Here is a 25919-nt window from a genome sequence, read left to right on the forward strand (position 1 = left end):
CGTAACTAGAATATCCTGTAACCGACGATTGTTCTTTCTTGAAAACACGAGCTCTTAAGTGTCTTAAATATAAATATAGGTTGAATTGAATGGTAAAATGAACATTTCGGTCTCATTTTTCGAGAAACACAATTTAGACGGTGAAGGTAGAATTTCACGAAAAAGAAATGGGAACAAGAAATAGTTGGTACATAATTAAAAATTAACACAATCAAGCTGGTTAAATATTGGAGGTGATATTTTTATTTGAATCGACTACTTTCGATCGACTTCTTTCATAACGGCAAAGATTTTTTCTAGGAAAGGATGCAATGCGAAGTGCGGTAGTGGTGCCAATGAGTGTATTAGAATTATGGATCTACATTGTGAAATCTCTGCTTCAGTTTCGCATTATTGAACCAAACTACTTTGCAACTTTCATTTTGCATTTGTTAAGATTTGAACACAACACTTCGAGAGCGTTTCCACTGAAGCGGTACAAGTTCAGGTAGATGAGAAATAATGTCAATACTTTGAAGAGAGCAGTAAGAACCCCCAAAAATAACAAATACTGTGGACCAGAGGGAGTATATGCTGAGATGTTGTAGAACGGGACAGAAAAACTTTACGACAACTTAACATATGTCATCAATCAGTGCCTAAACGGATATCCGGTGCCAGAACAATGGAAGGTAACTCACATATCATCTGTCTACAAAAAAGCTATTTCTGTGACTAGCACATTGAGTCGATTATATGGGAGAATCTTACGCGACTTGATTGAAGAGGACATCAAAGAAACCGAAGAAGAAGAACAAAGTGGCTTTCGCGTGGGAAGATCGTGTACAGATAACGTATTCTGTCTAAATCAGCTTGTAGAGAAAAGGTCTGCAAGAAATATGGAGACTTATCTTACGTTTGTAGATCTCCAGAAAGCGTACGCTACTGTCCCGATATCCAAACTAGAAACTTCCAATATAAATCAGACTTACATAGTGGCTTTAAAGGCACTGTATAAGGACTCCAAGTCTAGAGTGAGCATAGGCAAGTACATTACCAGAGAGTTTAGAGTTACTTAAGGATTGAGACAGACAGGCTGCATTTCACCAACTCTCTTTAAAATCTATCTATATAGAATATGGCCGCAGCCTTAAAACTGTGGAAACGAAAAGTTCACGGGATGGGTATTGAGCTTGGTGATCGGTGCTTGTGCACGCTTCAATTCGCCGACCATCAGGTGGTTATAGCGAATGATAAAGATGATATGCAGTACATGATGAGAAAGGTCATCGAGGAGTACGCCCTCTAGGGGTTGGTGGTTACCATCGCTAAAACCCGATATTTGTGTTTGGGAGTGGAACCTTCTGGCTAGAGAATAGACATGAGATCGTATTCTGTCATGTATTAGGGGGTATTAGGATATAAGGGGTATTAGGGGGTCACCTTCGACGATACTGGTACTGATGCGGAGGAAATCGGGAACCGGATCGTAAAGGCGAAGAAGATTTGCCTTAATGGTGTATTCTGGAGTGGTGAAATAACAAAGAACACAAAATACCGTACATACGAGATTATAGTCAAGAGCACGCTACTATACGGGGCAGAAACCTGGAGAATCTCAGAAAGACTGAAGAGAAAAGTTGAAGCGGTGGAAATGGATGCAATAAGGAGATCACTGTGTATCTCACGAAGGGTTCACATAAGAAATGATACCATAAAACAACTAATGGGAATTGAGGGAAGTATAACACAAGATAAAAAGAATCAACAACTCTCATGTACACATATGCCTGATACGAGACTGCCAAAACAATTTTTAAGGCGGTTAGAGATGGCATGGCAAGGCAAGCCTTGGCAAACGTCCGCTCGTTCCAATGTTTGCGCATCGTGTGTATGCAAAACATATGGCAAGGCAAAGCTAACGTTGGCGCTAACTAAGGTTCGCGTAGAAGGCGGTATTTTCAACACACATCAAAGGGACTTGTCGAGACTCGCCAGTGGACACAACATACACACGACACGCGAGTCATATTTCAAATTATAAGGTAATTTAACAATTTCTATCTGGCCTAAATGGTTTGTGGTTGATGTCCCTTATTAAGGAAGTTCGTAATTTTTGGTGTTTTGTGAAGTACGTCGTGCATGGTTAATATTTCAGTGGATTTAATAATGTCTCTTGTTGTCAATTATTATTATTTTTTTTGGCTAAAATTACTGAAAACTGGAGCAATGACACCATTATAGAGTTCCTTAATTTGTATGAAAAGTGCCCAATTTTTTGAGATCCACAAAACGTCAAACATAAAAATCAGACTCCATTTCTTCAAACGCTTGTTCAACGCTCGCTCTTCTTACTTGCCTCGACAAGACTTGCCAAATTAACATATTGTGTATATGGTCGTCGGTACACGAATATCGAGAATATACCAACGTTTCCACAAACGTTTGTTCAAACGCTGGCCAAGGCTTGCCATGCTGTCTGTAGCCGCCTGTAGGATGGCAACCAACAAGATCAGGGAAGAGAGGCAGACCTAAATTGGAATGGCAGATTGCTGTGTATAAGGCTCAGTTCAGATGATAGCGCGTAAATGCGCGATCCACAAACCGCGTGACTAAAGATACAGAGGAGTCATATACAAATGTTCATATGGTCCCGCGACATCGCGCGTAGACTCCTCTGTATCTTTGGTCGCGAGGTTTGTGGATCGCGCGTTTACGCGCTATCATTTGAACTAAGTATAAATACATGAGCGACAGAGACCTAAAGACGATTGCAAAGATTGAGAAACGTGGCGATTAGGCGTCGAACAGCGTCGAAGTCTCGAACCTTCCATTTCTACTGATAGTTAAATGCCAGCAGGCGCTAGGAAGCCATACCAGCGAAATTTACAGTTGACTGACTAGATCCTACTCCTAGAAAAAAACTCTCAATTGTATAAGTATTGGGGTTTATAACGTCCATTCAATTGAGGTGAAGTCGTTGAGCCAACAAGAAAACTCAAACTTTTTGGCGTAAAAAATTACACAGAACTTTCAACGAATATAATTTCCGCAATTAATGAAAATAATATTCCGAACATGACAGTCGAACTTCGCCAATATCTATCGCTGGTAGATCGGTATAGAGAGATATAGTTCTATCTTCTAATAAACTGCAAGCCCAGTTCGACATATGGCCGGAGGAATACATATGTTCTTCCATAACTTTTTTTATTCCTCCCCATTATTCTATCAAAACTTTTTGGATTTAAGAAGTTTTTAAACATGGCCTGTTATTTTCATTTAGAAATGTTTCCCTTGTCCGTACATTATAAATTTGTTTTATTGCACTTTATTTTCTCGAACCGCTCTTATTCGTCCAAACACAGCCAAACCAATTTCCTAGAGCGATATCAAACTGAGGTGACCGAATGCATCTTCCCATATTGGCCTATTTAAGCTTGATTCAGTGCAACGTGGACTCAACCTTAAGTTATTGGAAAATGTCCATTTTCGATTACACTGACGACGAATGTGGACAGGAAACCTGCACTCCGGAAACACAATTTGTCTTGAAATTGATTGCTCCATGTGAAATTTCAAATTGATTATCATTTCATTATTGATAATGATTTGTAATTCGTTGTTGTTCACGATTTAATTGAAGGTTGCTGCTATCCCACTAATAAAAATCGGTATTATTGATAATCATATCCAACTAATAACACGTTATGACGCGTCGTAAAGAGAATGCGCTTTCTCCTCGATATGAAGTAGTCACACTGTTAGTGTTATCTGGGCGAGTCAGATAGATTTTCAAAGAGCAATTTCGCAGAATTTTCATATAAACAGCGTATTTCTGATGATAAGAAAGTACATTTCCTAGTATAATTACGAAAAAACAATCCTTCTCCCAAGGGACAAATCCTCATAAGACTCATGATCATATATGGTGAAGCTTATACCTTTCATCGAGCCAAATGGGGCCTCATCTCTAAGCTGGGGTGATATTTCCAAGAAAAGGTTTTTTATGCACGACTCAGTCGAGGACCTCATGTATGTAGTAGAAAATCTGTTCGGTTTACGTGCTATGACATGGCGTGTACTTTGAAGACCAATAGAACCAGATGTATCAACTGTAGTTAAAGCTGCTTGCTTAACTACATAATAATTCAGAATAATGCCCGTCTAGAATATTCAGCTATCAATTTCCATACTTCCGCCTGCTTCACTACATCTCTTTAAGATTTGACTGGCATGTGGTAAAAATATGAGTATAAGTACTTTTACCATATTGAAAATAACTTACTGAAAGAAATAGAGGCAGAACACTCGGAATCCTAATAATTTTGTACAACCTGAACGTGCGACGCCGTGTTTCCTAAACGAATCACTGACATAAAACCTTGGAATGCAAGGAATGGAAAATAAACATTTTTTGTTGGCCAAATACTGGAGTGAGATCGTTGCTTCGTATCGCCAATCGCAATGGGGATAGTTGGCTCTGACATTCTTGCCGATAATTATCAATGCGACAAAATAGAAACGATATAAATTTATCCAGGTATTTATATTATATATTTATATTTATCTATGTAGGGCCACTGCCTTAGTGTCGCGCTTGATAAAATAGTATCGAATGTATGTACTACAACAACTAAGGCATTCGTAGCACTGCAATGGCCATTCCACGCATTCACGTTCCAAGGATAAAAAGTTTTATGTCAGGGAAAATGCAATTTGGCGTAATACAAAAATAACGCCGAAACGCGGTGGGCAGGGAATATGGCCAGGGAATATGGCTAGTTCAGAATTAACGTGAGCCGTAATTCAAACGTAAACATAATATTGACGTAATTCGGAAGGTGTTCACAATGCAACATTAATGTACCAACTCTTACTTTCGAAATGGAAAATTTTAGCAACTGTCAAATATTTCTTAATGTTTCAAACAATAAAAGTTTAATCTCTGTTGAAGGATTTAAGATATTGTGATATTGCTTCCATTATTATAAAGGCACATAAAAAAAGGGGAAGACAAGTACAAGATTTCGTAGAGCCCATCATTGAAGAATGAGTAGATAATAAGAATAATCTTTCACTTCAATGTTTATCGGAGATAATTTTTCTAAATTAAAAAAATCATGTTCCGACATAAGTTATCAAACCTGGTATCCAAGGAATGATAAAATTGTTGTCAAAGAAAGTTAGCTGTCTCAAAAGTTCTATACAGAGCCGGAAACTTTTTTAGGTAAGAAATCCTTCGAATCGTAAGATAAAGAATTTCTAACCAAAATAAGTTTATTCCAATACTTACTCGATGCGAATTCTTCATCAATGAGTTTAACCCAATCGTCTGAGACTATTTTCAGCCCAGATCGATTTGCCTGTTATAACAACTTCACCTTCATTACTTATGTCATTTCTATGAAGCTTCGTATTGTGAACACTTTCAGATAAAACCAATACTTCAACTTCACGTTTTAAGTTGAAATCGCGTTAAAAATGCGGCTTACGTTCACTGTAAATGGGCGGCCTAAGCGGCAGGGCCTTAAGTATTCGATTATTTTCATAATCCAGTGAGTATCGAATCAACAATTTTAATTAGAATTATGCAGAGTATCCTCCATAATTATAATGATCCCTATACCAGCGACTTGCAAACTTAACTATATCTACCAACTATTCGAAATTCTAAATGTAATTTGGTATTGTTTGCTCTCGACCTCACTTTATTTTTTAGGCTATGACTTGAGTCCCGACTCGGGATCCGTATCCTGTCCCGACTGACGAAATCAAATGACTCAATTACCAAACAGGTCTCTTGTCCTTACTCGGGACCCTTGTCCAGTCCCGACATTGTAAAAGGTTTTTGAGGTTATGTTCGCGAACCGTATAAAATTATTTATGAATAGTTGCGACAAAATTCAAGGAGTGATACTTTATCAAAAAATTGTGTGGGCTTTTTCTAAATCAAGATTGAAAAGGCAGGAGAAAATCTTTTAATTTGAGAATGGAAGAAGCAAGTATGCAATTCTAAATAGTGAGAAAGTTGGGAATTGGTTAGTGTAAATTGATCCAGAGGAATTGCCAGACGTACTTTTTGATTCAGAAAAGAACCTCTTCCTAACGGCCATTCTTGACTAAAAAGAATGTGATAGAGAAAGGAAGCTGACAAATATATTTGTGAAATATATAACATTTCATACGAAATAACGACACAATGCTGCGGCATCTCAATAAAATGTATTTTTATTTGAAGTGTATGAAAATTTAGCGAAAAAGGTAAAGATAGTGGTTCTGTTCAAAATGTCCATCTTAGATGTTTCATTTCAAGATTGCTCTTTTTTCTCTTTATAAATGTGATGATTTGAAAGTAAAATTGTATACTAACAACATATTTATCTTTATAGCAACTCAAATCTACATGCCCGATTGAAATATGAATCATTGTTTCTATTTGATTGGGTATAGGCTTATGATTTGTACTGAAAATTGAGTTTTTCGCTACTCTTCCCACTGCTCAATAATTTCAAAGCACCAGTGCAGTGCATAGTTGAATTCGGGACCGAATATCAGTCCGGAATGACGTCACTCGGGACTGGACACGAGTCCCGAGTCGGGCTCTAGACACAGCCTATTTTTTATCACTTCCCATAAACTATGGTCATATCGAGATAAAAGCTATGAGGTTTATGATATGATTTTCTATGTTTACTGTACATTTTACCAGTCAACCTTCATTATGTTCACAATCCACACTCCTGGAGTCTAGAAGGATGGCGATAAAGTAGGCGGAAAACCGTCTCAAACTTTTCTCACCGTACTCAAACCCGTTAACGGCGCGGGCGTGATTATCGCTCCCTACTAGACCGAGAGAATTAGCTAAGCCAGGCCTGGATGCTTGGTCCGCATGTGTAACAGCAACGTGTCACTTCTGGTGTAAACTGCGGGGCACTGCGTACACGAGTACTGGCCCGGAAAATGAACGTAATAATGGTTCCTAGTATTGCTCACGATTTTTCCACACAGAACGCATCTTCGTCTCTCGTCCATGCTTCCCACCCTCTCGAACAGCTGCGACACCTTGTAACATTTCATATCTGTAACAAAGTAAGGAAGATTAGCGTATTGAAGCACTGAAGAAAGGTGTAATTACCATATTTAAGCGTACAGCTTACCCTTAAATTGACTGTAATTTCTTGTTCGTAACTCGAAGATTTAATCGAAAATAAATTAGGGAGAATCGAAGGAAATACAAGGATAATAGAATACAATATTCACTCGTCAATATAGATTAAAACATTGGAGATAGTTAAACATAACGGTATAATATTCATAGTTCACGTAAGAATTATTTCAACGGTTACCTCTTTAAATACACGAAAAGTATCAGAAAATATTGAATTGATGTGGCCAATACCAAATTCAGAATTGAACTAAAAACACATTTTATGATTTTCACTGAAATAAGTTCTTGAACCACAACACGTGTTTCGCTCTCACATCAGCAATTCTGGTGTGTGAAGGTAACCCTAAGGTTAGCTAAAGATTTTACCTGCAGATGCTATTGTGATAGGAAATCGGAAAGATGAACTTTACCGTTCTTTTTCAATTACATAAACTGTTTTCTGCCTGAAAGATAAGAATGAATAAGTTTCAGCGCAACCCCTCTAACTCCGTACTGTTCTAACTATTCAAGTAATATTTCATGATTCATCCCTTCGTTAAGTCAACAAGTATGGCAAATGGTTATCTATACGTTGGAAGAAAACAAATAGTGCTGTATTTACACTTTTACCCTTCAAATATCCATGTTGAAAACTAGAGAAAAGAGAGGAGTTATTGAAAAATTCCAAAATTCTACTGCACATGCATTTTTCAAAAATTTTCGCGAAAGATGACAACACCCTAATAGATCTGTAATTTTCAAGCAACACCGGATCTCCCTTTTTGAAAATGAAAGTAACAAAACAACTGCCACCTTCAGGGTATCAGGAAAAACGCCATGCAAAAGTGTATCAGTGTATGGCATAAGGAGGTACTAATGGAAATTTCTATTTCAATGACAGTTCACATTTGTCCACGCAGCAGCACGGATTTGTTCGAGGAAGATCTACGGTGAGCTACTTGGCGACGATATCTCAGCATATTCAGAAAATATTTGGATGAGTTCACACGATTGAGATCCTTGGTCGAGTCGGAGATATCTTCTGAATATGACAGCTACCTGTGCAATGACAGATAAAATCTCATCCTTCTGCGTGGAGATATTTGAATCAGAGGAGAAAGATAACTCTTCCGAGATTACCTGCGGTCTTTCACAGTAATGGACGTCCTCACGATAACCCCCGTGAAATTGTCGATCACGTTTCTGATGTGAGGACCATGGCTGTTGATGATAGTAAAATCCGACAGTATAGATCAGCTTCCGCCGATTTCTATTGCATCTGATGGTCAGATTCCCTCTTTGCTCTTTCGAAAAGTATACGGCGCTACCCAAGCCAATGCATATTATAATAACTGTTAGCCTTCGTACTTCTACCTTTGCCATTAGATGGAAGAGAGCTCGGGTTATTCCCATATTTAAAAACGGTACGCCCTAATTTCGTCAAGGTCTATGGAGAGGCATATTATGACAGTATTTACCCTTATAAATCACATTTATTTGTCCTCTTTGCAGCATGGTTTCATACGAGGTGGGTGAACAATAACTAATCTCGCCACAATTTCACAAAAGATTGCCAAGTCTGTATATGATGGAGATCAGGTCGACGTGATCTATACGGACTTCTCACGTGCTTTCGACACCATAGATCATGGATTGCAACTGGACACACTTGAATCATTTGGCCTCAATCCTTCTTTTCTGAGACTTATCAGTTCTTATTCAAGGGGAAGAATGAACCATGTGTTTTAAGAGCTACAATTCTTTCGAGTATGATCTCAAGACTGGAGTACCTCAAGGATCTAATCTAGGTCCGTTATCCTTCAACATCTTCATAAATGATCTCCTCCGCTATCATGGTTGCAACGCTTTGGCTTATGCAGATGATTTAAATTTTTACTTGGTAATATGTTCGATTACTGTTCTTTTGAGTATCCAGTCTAGCCTGGAATTTGTTAACGATTGGTGCTTGCAGAACGGTATTGAATTTGAAGAAGTGATTCAAGATAACATACCCGCTCACCTTCGATTATATTATCAATGGGTGATCAACTGATTTCTGCCGGTGATCGCTTTTGTGATCTGGGAGTGAATTTGTTAATTATTACCCTGTAATTGGGAATTCTCCTGTTGGGTATAATAAAGTATTATTGTTATAATTATGTTACGGAATTCTTGGATGATACTGGACTTGAAGCGCTCGCTCTATGCAGGCACGGCTGGCCGATATAGCTTGATTAGTATAAGGAGAGATGGAAGGGAACTTCTAAATCGAATAATTAGGGACGACCGGGCCGTCATGTTGATCGAAGTAAGTTGAATACTACGTTATACGAGGAAATTAATCGAGATTTGAATATCTGGGTCGGTCTGGCCGACCCTGCATACCTTGACGAGCCGTCATTGCATGAAACACCCTGTATAATGGTAGATCATTTGACTATGAACTCATGTATGGGGTACCACAGGGATTTAATTTAAATTAATGACCTCTTGGTCTTTCATGAATGTTCAACTTTGACTTATGCTGATGATATTAGCTATGTTTTGGTCCGCACCCAGGACAGTTTCGAATCGGTTCAAAGTAGCTATGAATGAATAAATGTGCGACTATTTCGAAGCATCGAAAAAGCAAACCAAAACAGGCCTCTACTTGAGGATACGTGATGATTCAGATATGATGTTAAATCTGCAGTGTATTCATGAACGGTGTATGCGCAACAGACTGAAATTTAACATAGGAAAATGTTTTAAGGTCACATATACTAGTAACTCGCAACCATTGATTTGCAACTATTATTTGGCTTTTAACTTCATTGTTGGTAAGGATGAAATGTATGACTTTGGTTTATTGTTCAACTTTACCTTCAGCTTCGTTCCCCATATTGTGGAGGTATTTGCATCCGCCAGTAAAACTTTGGGCTTTGTACTAAGGAGCAAAAGAGAGTTTAATGATGTGTACTCAGGAGTTTGTATGCGGTGCATTAGTGTGACGTAGCAAATTGACGTAGGTCAGTGTCTGGATTCTATACAAAGTTGTTTTAGTGAGAGTTGTTCAAGATTGTGTTCAATATTTCACACAGTTCACTAAATTAAGAGATTCCTAAACGAAATGTCCACATTATTTCATAGACATTTGTAATAAGCCGAAAACACGGCTAGTTTAAAAAACTTAACCTCAAAATATTTACTCTAATTTGATTTACATGGGCATTACAGAGGCCATCAGCAAATTGTGCCATTGGAAATTGCTAATGTATAAATAGTTAACAGTTTTTATATTCCTATTTCAGATTTACTTTGTAATCTGTGTTTCAGATAGTTATGTGTTGGGCTCCTGCCTGTAAACATTACATTGAAAGGGAAATATGTGAATTTTTCAAGATTCCTAAATAGTCCGGGAGGTGGTGTCACTTTTTTATCAGTGATTTATCTCCAACTCGAATGTGCTTAATTAGAGAGTTACACTATTACTGTACTCGAAATCGAAAGTCAGTCAGCGCGACCGTGGTGGGCGTGGGCGGCGGTGAAACTCGCCGGAAAAATCTCAAAAAAAGTGATTAATCTCCATGTGAAACTTTGTAATAATGTAAATTATTCATGATCATGAGTGAAAATGGTCGTCAGTCACGTTCCCGATGGTGGAAACATCGTCTGTCAGGCGTTTGAAGTGGTCGGAAAAATCTGAAAATTGAAGTGACCTATCTTCACTTGAAATTTTGAAAAATGATAATTTTAATCGAACTGAACGTAAAAATGGCCGTCAGTCACGTTTATAGTGGTGGATTCTGCGTCAGTCGGGCTTCCAGAGTCAAGGGCAGTGACCAGCTTCGTTTGGCTCGCTGCATCTTATGCAGTTAGACTGACGCATATTCCAACGGCATCGTGCCGGCTGACGCTTATTTATCGAGTGTACATAACATAACAATTACTTGTTTATATATAATTTTAAAATTTTGAATAGTGATTATCACTATTCTCTCAAACTAATAAGAATTGCTCAGTAATCAAATCGAAAATTAATGTTTCCGCACAAACTATTTCTATTCATTTCGGATACCTGGACCCTCTGGACGACTGATATAATATAATATACAGGGTTGGCCATCCATAACTTCCCACCCCGAAAATTGAGTTTTGGAATGAAATAACGAAAAAACGCTCAGACAGGTCAAATTTTGTTGATAGGGGGACAAATAAGAGTGTTCAATTGAGTTTGATATCACTACCCTTCTAGCTGCAACTCTTAACAGCTCTCATTTTTGAATAGGGAAAAGGAGTTGAGCGGCACCTTGTTGGAAAGGCAATTCAATTTCCTGCATGAGTGTATTTGTTTCTTCATGGCTTTATTATTATACAGAGTGATTCAGTATTCCATCAATAACTTTCACACGCCGAATTTGGATCTTTGAGATGGAAAAAACGCACGGACGGGTCAAAAAATGAATTCGATATCTCCACCTTTTTTCCGGCGAGTTTCACCGCCTCCCACGCCCACACCCACCGCTATTGGAATGACTGACGCCGGACCTCATATGTACAAGTGGAGAACTACTCATGCTAAAAAATTCGTGTGAAGATCGATCACTAGTTCAAAAGTGACGCCACCTCCCGGACTAAAAGATCCTAAACTGCGGAATAAATGGATGGAACCTGTAAGGTATGTGTACATTCATTGTAATAATTTTATTCATGAGTTTTTGCAGGCGGTATATAAAGGCACGACCATATGCATGCTTGTGCTCGTGTCATTTCGAAAATGGAGGGAAAAATTTACCCACATTATTCATTCATAAGGTGAATAAACGTTTTACTTTCTCTTCACCGGAGAAGAAGAACAGATCAGTTGCTACATGTACTGCTCTCAAACCTCTCAAACTGTGGTTCAAGATGTGGAATCTGTTGAAAGGTTTGTCTGCGTGTGGGCTAATATTTTTATAGCAAGTAGTTATAATTTTGCAATTACAGCGTTCCACCCGCACACATTCAAGAGGAGAACCAAACAGCTGATTGTGTTGGTACATCTACTTCAACGGCCCTACTGGAGACAGAAAATTATTTCCTGCGGAAACGTAATTGACAAACAGAATTGGAAAATGAATCTACTAGTGGAGCATTTATTTTCAAAGTTATTGAAAAAGACAAAAAATTATGTAAACTATTCACAGGCATTCCTACCACCTCAATTTTCCTTGCAACATTTGAAGTCTTTGGAGATATGCCAATAGTTTATTATTTGGGTTGGAATGTTGGAAACATTTCTAAAATTGACCAGTTTCTTATGTGCTTGATGAAACTACGTCAGAATTATCCACACAGTGATTTAGTACAAAGGTTTGGGATACCTCAAGCTATTGCAGCCAATGTCATTATCACATGGATATATGTTATCCATGCAGTTCTATTCAAGCAACTTAATTCAAATATACCCTCCCGGAAGAACGTGCCTACCAACAGCGTTCAACATGTTTACAAATTGTAGGATTGTTCTTGATTGCACTGAAATGGCTATGACTGTTCCCCGTGCATCAATGAGTACACAAAAAGTCACTGATAGTAGCTATAAACATAAAAATACATGGAAGGCACTTATAGGACTGGCTCCAAATGGGGTTATTACTTATGTGACTACATATGTATTGTGCAAAACAGTGGCATTTTGGGAAATCTCGAAGCAGGTTGGTATTGGCTGATAAAGGCTTTTCAATTAGGGATTTACTACCAAATGGAGTGAATGTAAATATTCCTCCATTTCTCGTAACTGCTCAGTTCACACCCACTCAAGTTAAGCAAACGGAGACTATTGCCAGAGCAATAATCCACGTTGAGAAAGCAATTCAACGAATGAAGATCTACAAAATCCTTCATTCCCCGTTCACTCTTTGAACATGCTGAAGTTTTTGTTCAAGTGATTGGGGCCCTAAAAAATTTACAGTGTCCCTTAATTCTTCAGAAGATGAATAATATATGTGTATAATTTTTATTGTCACACATTGAAAAATGAGAATCTGGAATTAAAATTTGTTTCTGATTAAGATGCAACAGTCATTTGCACTATGTATGTAATACTCTTGCACATGTGCCTAGTAGTTTACTGAAATTGAAAGAATTTTTTTAATGACTGAGATGATAGGTTTCAACAAACTAATAGGAATGAAGTGGCAGTTTGAGAGTCACTCTCAAGTGCATTTTCTCATATTTGGAAAGTTTTTGAAATGTGATAATTAGAAATATTATATAGAAGGATAAAAAAAATGACCGTTATACATACATACTGTTTTTATTTAAGACAAATACAATTCTAAAATACACTTCAATTGATTAAATGAGGTAAATATAGTCCATTGAAGAATGATTGACATCCTAGTAGGTCTTGAAACCCCAGGCGCAGCTTAATATCTGGCCACAAAAGATATTTAAAAATTTCTGTACTTTCAATCACAGAACTGGAATATATCAATATAACCTAGAAAAGTATATGAAAATAAGAAATATTCAGATTTGCAGCATATTATTCAGCATTCAAAATTGACACAACTATGTTTCCAATTTATACGATTAACCCTCTAATACCCAATTCCGCCTTGAGAATGGTTGGATACAAAATTATTCCCTGTGAGCAGTTTAGTTCAACTGTATCAGTATAGGTTCATTTTGTGAGAACAGTTGTAAATGTAAATCAGTTAACTATCTATTTGCGAAAAAAAGATTATATAGTCCATTCAAGAATGATTGACATCTCGGATGGCTATGGAAAATCGAATTTAAGATGGTTATAACCCATAAGTCAAGATTTTGTATTGCGGAATTCATGTTGGTATTGTAAATAAACAGTGATCTATAAACCTATTACATGTGAATCTATGAACTCACAGATGGTAATTTTAATTTTGTAATGCTGTTTATGTTCCTAATTCAATCGTACAAATTGGAAACATAATTGTATCAATTTTGAATGCTGATTAAAATGCTCTGAAAGTGAATATTTCGTCTTTTCAAAAACTTTTCTAAATTATTGTCCCTTCAAGAATGATTGACATCTCGGCTGGCTATGGAAAATCGAATTTAAGTTGGTAATAGCCCATAAGTTAAGATTTTGTGTTGCGAAATTCAGGTTGGTAATATGAATAGACAGTGATCTATAGACCTATTATATGTGAATCTATGCACTGACAGCAGATAATTTGAATTTTTACTGCTGTTCATATTCTTAATTTAATCTCACAAAGTGAAAACATTGTTGTATCAATTTTGAATGCCGATTAATATGCTCTGTATTTGAGTATTTCTTGTTTTCAAATACTTTTCTAGGTTATATTTGTTATTCCAGTTCTGTGATTGAAACTACAGAAATTATTGAATATCTTCTGTGACCAGATATTATGGTGCGTCTGGACTTTCAAGGCCCAGACCACCTTATCTGTAGCTATAGGGTCATTTGATTTCGATCAGTGCATCGTCTCCTATCAGAGTCCATCTGTACTAGCCCCTAAAAATCCGCATTCATCCAGCCACAATCCAGTGGATACGACCTCCATTTTCATTCCAATTTGAAACATATCTAATGTCTCCTTTTCATTCTGTCGTCCCCACTGGATTGCCTTTGCATGATCGAAATTATGCCCCCAAGAAGGGTCTTAAAAAGTGAAGGCGGGTATTTATTTGTAGCTATGCTAAAATTACAGCGCCAAAGTGGCTAGCATTTAGTCCTGACAACAAGCCAGTTTTCATTATGATGCTGACCCTTCGTAGCTTCAGCTATCCTCATTGGAGCATCTGGGCCTATTCTCGCCTTCACTTTAAAAAACTCACTCCTCTCTGTGGTTTCCGAATATTCTTTCGAAAATACAATTTCCACAATTGCTGGAATGAGGCTTAGGCATTCATCTGTCGGCTCTGGTTTCAACAACGAGCTGAAGCCAACAGGCTCTTCTAATTTGCTGACAAAACGCTTTATCTCAGCGTCTGTTGCCAATCTTTTGACAGCACATTATTCTTTCGGCTTTGGTTAGAGGTCATCAATAGTTTGAATTTTCTCTTCTTTATTTATTTTAGGAACGTTCCATGTGCACGCCTTAAGCGGTGAACACATATGAGCGGCCGCGATCACGATCACGATCGTGAGACATCGTGACTGAACGCCGCTATATCGCTGAACAGATCGTGATATTATGTGCGGAATAATACATTTGCATGGGACGCTTCTCGATCGTGATCGTGGCCGCTCATATGTGTTCACCGCCTTATCCGTCACACTAATGTTGTGGTGCCCAAAAATACACACAGCTGCCATGTGATGGCATATTACCTGACCTCTAGGGCACGAACATGATGCGGCAACAATGCCATCGTCCATATCTGAAGAGATATCTGAATTTTTTTTTGCATAAATCATGTGTGATTACAATTCCATTTGAACGTATCAGAAATGTTGATGAAGTATCTCCTTATTGATATGTTACTTTACCTCGATTGAATAGCTCTTATTTTTCATGCTGGCTTTAACTTCTCCTTTAAGCACAGCTGACTGGACTTCCGAGTCGAACACCATTCCCACTGGAGTAGGAATTTGAAATTACACTTTTCTCAGCCATTTGGACATAAAACAATGAATGTTACATACAATAAGCGAAAAATAATGAATAACAAATTGAGCACATGGGTTGATTGTAAAAATTCGTCTAATGATTATATCTCTTTATCTATCTATCAAATACTTTTCTAATACAGCTATTATTCTTATTCTAATCATCAGGATTTCGAAATTGGAAACATACCTCTCTTTTTTCAGTAATAAATAAGAACAGCAACAAAAATACTTTCTTTGATTTATTTTAAACAGGATACTATTTCACGAAAATGAGTTGGACGCACAATTCAATTCAGAATGATGATATATTAAAACAGGCATGAAATTAGTTCAGTCATAAGTTAAATCCCTGCCGAATATTTACCGCACAGGGAAAGAACTAACGATGTCGATCAATACACGGAGAGAAAAATCTAAGTCATTTCATGTAATGCACTCATTTTATGTATAATATCATTAATAATGATCATTTCCGAGAACAGTAATATACTTGAGTATTAAGCCTGAATTTTGAATACTCAAAGGTAATATTTAATTTTTCATATTTCAAATAATATGAACGGATTTTAAAGTTGAAAACGCGTTTTTCTCAGCTGAAAGAAAAATTGACATCGATGGTTGTTTCCCTGTATCCTTCAAATGAGGTTTGTTTGGAACCGGCAACTACATAAATGGAGAAGTGACGTCTCTACTAATGCGCCGTAGTTTAGCCTTGTCGTCAGTAAAATGGAATATGCAAGCTTGATATTGTTTCCTATATATCAGTGTTAAGGTTGATTCTCACCATACCTTATATATCATTTCCGTATCCTCTCCTTTCCGTCTACCTAAAATATTGTGCAATGCAAATGAAATGGAAGTATGCCCACTATACCTTCCATATCCTTTCCGTCTACATAAAATATTGTTTGCTTTGAATGATTGGGAGTATGCACATTATACCTTCCGTCTACCTTCCGTTTCCTTTCCATATATACAATATTCTAACCAAAGTATTTTTGACGGAAAGGAAACGGTAAGGATAGTGGGAATAGTCTTCGTCTTGCTTCCATATCTAGTCCCCGTATTGATTTGAAGATTTATATACATATAAGGAATTTTTTGATAACCTCTGTATACTTTGAAATAATCTGCAGTTCTAGTAATTTTTTCTAACCTGTGAAGCTATGCACAATCTTCAACTCAACAAGGAGATTTGATTGGTAACAGGACTAATCCCACTATCCTTACCTTATCAACCCTACTATTCGACCTTTCCGTCGAAAACATGTGGGCTAGAGAATATGGAAAGGAGACGGATGGTATAGTAAGAACACGCATAAATTTTACGGAAGGTATATGGTATGGATATGGAACGGATACGGAACGTATAGTGAGAATCAACCTTCATTCGGATTCTTTGGAACGCATACACAAAAAATTTTTCAAGAACGTTTGATATCCTGAGCGCAGAGTTGACCTATCTAACATCATGGATTATATGAAGATGTCGTTACTTTCGAGACAAGAGGTTCAGTGTGCGAGATTTGCTCAGAGACTACTTACTAGCAGGATCAACTCACCATATTTATTGTCAAAGATGGCTTTAACTGTCCCTAAGTTCTCTAACGGCCGTTTTCAATAAACCTATCTATCCATCGTTTCACATACTGACGATTCGTAATATGATAAGTTAAGCTACGTCTCTGGATTCAGCTCGCTCTGGTTCGCATTCGGAGGCCATCTATTAAAAATCTTTTTTTCGGTTTTCGAAATTGAGCAGCTTAGCCCAACTTTGCTCTTTCGCTCAACTTCGCAATAGGTGGCCGGTTAGCCGTAGGCTGACAACATACTTATGAATATCGTTTTTGATTTAACCAAAATTTGCAGGAATCCTGATATCAGTATATGTGTCACTCTTCTTAGTTGCTTCTCTCACTTCCTGCCACAGTGATTTCGAAGAGTAATCAGAATTTGAGATTCGTTCCGCGTAAATGAGAGCTGTCATTCCTTAAAAGTGTATCATATCTTTTTTGCAGTTCTTTTAAATTATATTTTGAATTTTTCTGTTTCGAAAAACATCTAAGTTATTTTTGCTTTCTACCATACTTGCAAATTTTCTTCGGAAAACATTCATTACATATCGATACAAAAACGTTCATAAATATTGATCATTGCTCATCAACATATTCTGAGGAACAATTGTACAATGTACAACGCTTTCCAACAAAGCACTTAGATGTAATTTACCAAAGTCAGAAAAATTCTTTTGAAAACCTAACCTAATCTAAATCATAAATTAGTTTCTGCGCATCATAATTTGAGATATGGTGGCCATATTAATTGCGCCTCCTAGCTGAAAATTACGAACATAAAATATTTCCGCCTACCCTATAATAATAGGTCTGTTTAACGTACACGAAATTACCCACTGAAATTACCCCTTTTAGGCCCGGTACTTTCAACTGCGAATAACTAAATTTATTCGATAGATAAGTCGTATTCGTAGGATAAGTAAAAATGCAGTCTTTTCACTTTCAGATAGTGTTATTCATCGAATAAATCTGTCATTGAAACTTGATAATATGGAGAGTAGAGGAAGGAGAACGATCGCTGCTTTGAGACCATAGATTTTTTGTCCCCTAAAATATTTACCAATATGGTAGTTCATGTTTTTGCCAACAGGCACGCTGGCCATCACTGCTGGCCATCACTTGATGGCGAAGTTTTGATTTAAACTAGTGGAAGTTGGCTGAGTTTTCCTGGTGACATATGACCATGGTGAAATGTTGAAGCCTGCGCTAGTGTAAGAGTGTTTTGGCATTGGAGAGAAAAGGAGAAGAGATAAAATTTTCGAGAGCATTTTTGAGAGAAAATTGGAAAAAACCTCGCCTCAAGAATAGACTCCGAATCAATTTGTGTGTCAAGAGCACTTTTGCGATGAAGATATCAAAAAGATGATGGATTCATTATAAACGAAATCGTAATTGTCATCCCTCGTGAGAAGTTGATTCTTCTGAATAAGAATATCTAACCAATAAAACTACATGGTTCAGAAGTGGATGTTCTTGAAGAATTTTGTTGGCATAACATAATATATGGTTTATATCGGTTCTCAGCTGAGTATTGGAAACAGAATCTACTCTAATACCTGAGATTGCTACCTTTTGTTGTCTTGATGTGTACTACTCCTCACTGCAAATTTATATAATTTTGAAGGTGGTAAACCAACTAATATACCTGTTTTCAATAAACAATGTTAAACAAAAGTAGGTACAATTTTTTTGATGAGTGATTTCTTTTGAATTTCATTGATTTCGTCATTCATTATGAATGAATAAAGCTGATAACATAGTCCCCACTATAATTTGACTTGCATTTTATTGCATATAATTCAGAGAAATCGTATTTAATATAGATTTGAAGAAAGGTATTTGAAAAATCATCAGAAAAACTACAATGACACAACCTAAAATAAAATGAAGGCTGTTCATTTCAATTATTCAATTTGACGCTTGAATCCCCACCCCTTATCGATAAACACTGCGATCGCAGCGACACCTATCCTACGTTCCCCGTTTTCGGGGACACATTTTTAGTACGGCGATCGTTCTCCTTCTCTCTACTCTCCATACTTGATAATAAGATTTTATTTGTCATAGATCGAATGTCGATACGTCATTTTTAGTTGAATTTTTGAAATTCTTGATGTATGGTTATTCTTCGTGTGATTTTCACGAGATATTTGCTTTCTAGTTGGAATTATAACAATTTCTACAATGCGGTGTCTCATTTTACATTAATCAGTGAAAAGTATAATAGTATACCGTATTTTCATAGAATTGTTATTCGTCAAATAATTTCATCTGAAAGCACCGAAATAAGGCATCCTTTAGATAGGAAATTATTTGACAGATACTTATTCACATTGAATAAAATTAATTCGAAGGTGAAAGTACCGGACCTTAATGGTATATTTCTTATTAATGCATAATTGTCATGAGCAACCGAACATAGAAGTTTTAAGCAGCCACCCCAATAATGATTTTATTTGTATGTCGCATTGATTTTCGGAGAAGCGGGTGAATTGAGAAAAGTTGAATTATGTAGATTGCACAAAAATGTTTTTTGCAATGAAAAAAATGGCGTCCACGGAAAAATTAGGTGATCAACTCGTTTATTAATTCAGAGATGTTCTCGAACATTCATCGCTGTCATTAATAAACTAGTTGATTAAATAACTATTCAACAACAATTGTTTTTTTATTCGGGAACTCCCAACGATCCGAATGGACGACACTAGTATAACGAGAAAATAATTTAGTAGAGTGTTTTTCACATTCTTTGAAAATGTTAGGGAATAATTCTAACCATCAGTTAGAATTAACTCAATTAATTTTTTTCTAATTTTTGAAGCACCGAAACTAAAAAACGCAGCGACTAGGAACTCTGACTGAACCAAATCGATTCGTATTGATTTGAACTTTTATCAAATCATACCAAAATGGAACCATTTTCATTGACGTTATAACCAAGGGTCAGTTTATTCACTTGCTGTTAAGGCTATTGAACAGTTTAACGATAGCCATGACTTTCAGAATATATCTCTTCTTAACTAGCAAAACGACGAATGTTTATGAAGAACCCAAAAGTCACAGGTGGTGATTAAAAATTTAACAAAGGAAAATTAAAGATAACTTAATTGGAAGAATGAATAAACCAGCCCTTAGAATAGTATATTCTAATTAATGTAGAATGTAGGGAGGTTAGATTGATTCTTTTACACCGTACCATGAGAAGGACAATCTATTAGATGTAGAGGGCCCCGGATAAGTGTTTGCCCCAGACCTCCAAATGTCTGATGATGGCCCTGCTCCGAAGTTATAAGTATCATGAGATAGTATATTATCGTCGCCTTGGATGTGAATGGGTCTAATCCACAATTTTAAGTTTTTTGAGTTAGAACTGTAGACAACTTCAAAAAAGCTCATATTTTAAAGTAGTGAAGACATTCAATCGATTTGTAGCAGATTCGTTGAGTTCTAGCAAAATTGCTGAAAGATCTAAGCAACAATTTTTTTTAGCCACTACAACCTAGCGGCTTGGATCGTTTCACTACTTTTTTCTACAGGGCTGATCTGAAATATTCAATAGAGTTCAAATTAATGACCCACAAGCTGACACTTGAATTCTATATTACGCAACCAGTCGTGAGCTAGGCGTTAATTATTTTCTAGAGCGAAAAAAGTTCGAATGCGTTTTACTCGAAATTTCTATTGAGTGGATCAGACCTATTCACGTCCAAGGCGACGTTATATACCTACCTAGGGACTTCACTGGCACTTTTGATCCCGAAGTGAGATGTTTAGTTTATTAGCTGAGGGATTAAAAGAAACTTAGTTCCGTGGTTTATATACTATTCCATGCACTTCGGCACTGGAAAAATTAAGAATAAAATGCTGAAGAAAATAATGTACTATCGTGTCTGTAGTTTCAAAATGTCAACTCCACTGACTGATCGGTGGCTGACATTGAAAAGTAACGTGCCTTAAAAGAGTCGCTATGGCTTTCAAGTTTCAGCTCCTCAGGAATCGAATTTACTTTTTTTAGCTCCTCAAACGAAAGATCAAAGTACCTATTTATTGAACTAAAATGGTTTTTAATTAATTTTAATGATCCAACCAATTAGCCTACTTGCGCTAGAGAAAATTTATTGTTAGTTTTCAGTTAGAATAAGTCTGGAACTATTTAACAATATACTGAGTTAAGAACCAAATGAAAATACATTCATACAATATAATAAAAATATAAAAAGACAATACAATCAGTTTTTTTCAGCGCAAGTAGGTAAATTGTTTGGATCAATAAAATCGATGAAATTTGAACGTAAAGTTTCAGTTCAATTATGGATTTTCATCAAGTATCTGCAACATCAATTCAATATCTTTTTATACATAAAAACTTTAAATAATGTGATTTCTCAGAATATGATAGTTTTCCTTCGGAATTATAACACTTCTTCTGTTTCTTGAAAAGAGCTTTTGTTGTGTAGGTATCCACAAATTATTTATTATAGTATGTATACATTGGTTACCTTGTTAACACTTTCCTACACATGAACCTACTTCTTCTTAGGTTAGGACTATAGATGCCTTTACACTAACGCTCCATCGCCCGCGATCGAATCGCGAGTGCCAGTCACTCGTGTTTTCACGAGGTATGGAGTGGCGTGTGTCAACTATTTTGTGCCTTGAAGTCGCAAAGGTTTTTCGCGCAGTCTCGCGTGTAATCTTCCATTATAAGCGAGAGGTTGGCGTGACTCGTGGCATGTTGAAATTCTCAACGGTTTAAGCGGCGCTCCATAGCTTGAAATGGACGAATTAAATTAAAGACGCAAACTGAAAGTGACTAAGTGCTTAGCAGTGTATATGAATGTTTCGAAGAAGAGAAACAGAAGACGTTTGGTGAAAGAATGGATGGAAAATCGTAATACATATGGACATATGCCTATGTTGAATGACTTGCGTGAAAATTTTCGTATGGACTTTAGAAACTATTTGAGATTGGATGCTAAATCCTTTCGTATCTTATTAGAATTAGTTTCTCCGATAATTTTCTGAACAAGATTCAAGAATGCGTGAGAATGTAGGTGCTAAAGGAAGAATCCTGTCCTGTTACTTACTGCTGCTATATGTTCTCTATTTCTTGGAATGTAGAGGTACAGCTTTCTCGTCATCTCTAAGGCGGTCGTTTGACACGTTTAGCATCTGATGGTTTTTATGCTTTTTTCAATATTCCTAATCGTTCAGGGCCTATGCGATATACATAATCTCTCCACCCCATCTGGGACCTCGTACTACAGTCTCCCATCTGAGCACGAAAAAAGTAATTTCTAATTCGTTTTTTCCCTTGCTGCAGACTTCATTCAGCACTAGTACAAAATTGACATGATCTGGTATTCGAAATCGAAATAATGTTGTCGTAAGTTGAAGAGGATTGTGCCCCACTTTACGGTAATGTCTCACGCAGCGGTTTCGACCGAGACGTTTTTCGGCAGCGTTCCTCTGGTCGATGTCAGTCGTGTCTATTAATATCTAAAGCCCGTTTACACCGGCCGAGAATTCTCTGGAGAATTCTCTACAAAATTCTCGCAAGAAAACGGCAGAGATTATTTTGTACGCAACTGAACAGAGAATTCTACCGAAAGTGCGTATGTAACGGTACATAATTCACGGCGCATGAAATCTCGAGTAAATTTTCTAGAGAATTCTCGGCTGTTGCAAACGGGCTTTAAATACTAGGCAGTGTGAGGTCATGACTAGAACGATATAACCGCCGCTTATGACATGTCCTATATACACTGATGATACATACCACTGATGACTTTATGAAAGGCTCATAAAAACCGCGGCGTACAGTGGTCCGGACGACCCATTGAGTCGGTTTCAAAAACGCCTGGCGATTCATACCGCTACTTCTGGCCCATTTGAAACCCATTGACAACTCTCCGATACGGTTCTACTCTTGAGAAACGTCTCGGTCAAAACCGCTGCGTCTGACATTACCCTTAATTGGGCCAAAGCCGATCTAAATGATTGTTATGAGGTTCAATATAGAAAATTATCCAGAATAGATCTGAGTTGCAAAGAAAAGTAGGAAGAACGGCCATAAAGTCTTCACCACTTGATCAAGATTCTCCTCCAAAGGAAACTTTTTTATAAAATAGGTATGTACTTTCGATAGGTATCAATTGGAACATATTGTCAGCTTACTATGTGTGTGAAGTTGGCCACACTTTTCGATTTTCGAAAAAAAATTTTTGTGCTGTATTGTGCTAGGTTTGTGCTGCTTTGTGCCGTGAAAATTTTTTCTTTATTCCACACGGTTCTCAAAATATTTCACAAAATGTATTGCATGGGCCAGCCCAGCACTTATCGAAAAAATGAGTTTTGGCAACTGAAACAGGTTGTGCTATGCCTGTACAAGGTGGGCAAAATTCGTTGTCTACTGAAGGGATCTCGAGAACTATAGCAGCTAGAAGAAAACGGACGACACATTCTCGAGCTTCTTTTTTCTTGACTAATCCAAATCTTAAAACAGATCTAGCCTAACATTCATAGATTTTGAGTTATATGAACGAAAATTGATCCAGTCATTCTCGAGATACTACAGGGATTTTCGATTTTTCAAATGTAAACTATAGTTGAAAGTTCTTTCATTCTGCTGCAATTTTTTTGCTGATTTCAAAAATGTATCATATGTCGCTATTCACATGAATATAACATTAGAAAAAAAATTAATACTTTTTCCTACTTTTCGATTCACTGTTGAATTATCAGTAGGCTAGTGTAACCATAGCGAGCTTTGAAAATGCATTATGGTACGTGAACTCCACATAATTCTATGTGAACTCAACCTTCTGTGATAGGAATCATCGACTGTCGAATAATTATTTCTTTTATACAAAGTGTCCCAAAATTCAACGATAAGCCGGCGCCGTAGGGTGTACATGGTCGTGACTACTTCAGAAAAAATAAGAAAAAAAATCCAGCTCACTTTGTTATTTAATTACAAAATAACTTCTTCGAAAACTAACACCCTTCAAGACATTTTAAGTTACCACGGCCACAATTTTTCAAAAATTTTTGTAAATTTTTTTGTATCGGCAACTTAAGTAGTACTGCTGCCCACCACGATTCCTAAATCTCCTAGAATACTTATAGTTTTTACACAAAAAATAATCAAAATATGTTTTTCCCATAAAATTTTGAAAGATTTTTCCGTTCAGCCCTTTTTCCCTCATTGTTTTGTTAAAAAAAAGTATGGAAACTATGGCGGCAAGTTTTTTTAAAAATTTACACAACTAACCAAGATTCCAAAATAGTATAATAATCCAAGAAAAATAGTCGCAGAAAAAATATACGTACCATTTCTTAGAAGGACTAAATTACTTAATTGTTCTCGTTCATAGGGACAATTTTTATTATGTGCCGAAAAGAGATTGTGTAAAGTCATTTCTTGGAATTTCAATGGGGTACGTGTGTTGTTGATGAAATTTAGAAATGAAAGAGAGAAAATATAGCGAGAGATACACCTTAGAGAAGGATGTTCTTTGTTCAATAACAATAGCACTGATAAAGAAGTTCCTATTCTCGGCAAAGTCAGTACCAATCTCAGAACATAGAAACATGGAATGGAAAATAACCATTCCAAAGACTGGAGTGAGATAGTTGCTTAGTGTTGCCAATCAAAATTGAGACAGTTGACTCGGACATCATTGTAACATCAATTTTCAGTACGAATAGATGAGACAAGACGAATACCAATATCAATTCAAGGTTAACCTATGGACGGGCATATTAAATGGACAAGTGATTGGGCCCTTTGAGTTGCAAGGAAACTTAGATGGAGATAGTTATTTGAACTTTTTACAAAATGATTTGCAAATATTATTAGAAGACGTCCCCTTAAGTGATTTACAAAACATGTGGTTTCAAAATGATGGTTGCCCAGCACACTACGCCTGTCCTGTACGAGAATACTTGAATCAGGAGTATCCAGGGCGTTGGATCGGCAGACTTGGCCCTATCTTATGGCCACCCCGTTCACCCGACCTAAACCCCCTGGACTTTTTCTATTGGGGTTGTCTCAAGGACAGGATCTATGCGACACCCATCACGACATTCGACGATCTTCGGCAAAAAATCTGTCAAGCTGGGGCTCATATCAGTGAAAAAAGATATACACGAAGCATTAAAAGATCATTTCTAAGGCGATGTCATGCGTGTATTGATGCTGGTGGCAAGCAATTTGAACATTTTTTGTGAGGTTTATTATCAAATAAATAAATAAATACCATTTTTCAATTAATTCAACAACAAAAACCCATTTTCGGCACATAGTTGATTACTACCAACAAGAGCAATTAAGAAATTTCATTATTGTTTCTACTAATATGGATCTTTCTGCGACTATTTTTCTTGGATTATTATACTATTTTGGAATCTTGGTTAGTTGTGTAAATTTTTAAAAAAACTTGCCGCCATAGTGTCCATACTTTTTTTAACAAAACAATGAGGGAAAGTGGGCTGAACGGAAAAATCTTTCAAAATTTTATGGGAAAAACATATTTTGATTATTTTATGTGTAAAAACTATAGGTATTCTGGGAGTTTTAGGAGTTGTGGTGGGCAGCAGTAAGTTCCCGATACAAAAAGAAGAACAG

The 25919-nt window shown here is 36.8% G+C and overlaps 1 protein-coding gene across 2 annotated transcripts in view; it reads right to left on the reverse strand.

Moving 5' to 3' along the window:
* LOC123318719 (sex determination protein fruitless) overlaps window positions 1-25919 on the reverse strand; it is a 74116-nt gene that overhangs the window by 3376 nt on the left and 44821 nt on the right. Inside the window, exon 5 of one of the 2 annotated variants that reach the window (XM_044905433.1) lies at window positions 4040-7061. The exons of the other annotated variant lie outside the window; for it this stretch is intronic. Within the exon in view, the coding sequence (XP_044761368.1) occupies window positions 6844-7061 (218 nt within the window). The 3' untranslated portion in view covers window positions 4040-6843. Of the gene's footprint in view, window positions 1-4039; window positions 7062-25919 lie in introns of those variants that run through there. 2 annotated transcript variants of the gene reach the window in all.

The sequence above is a fragment of the Coccinella septempunctata genome, chromosome 8 (genome assembly GCF_907165205.1).
Source record: "Coccinella septempunctata chromosome 8, icCocSept1.1, whole genome shotgun sequence".
NCBI lineage: Eukaryota > Metazoa > Arthropoda > Insecta > Coleoptera > Coccinellidae > Coccinella > Coccinella septempunctata.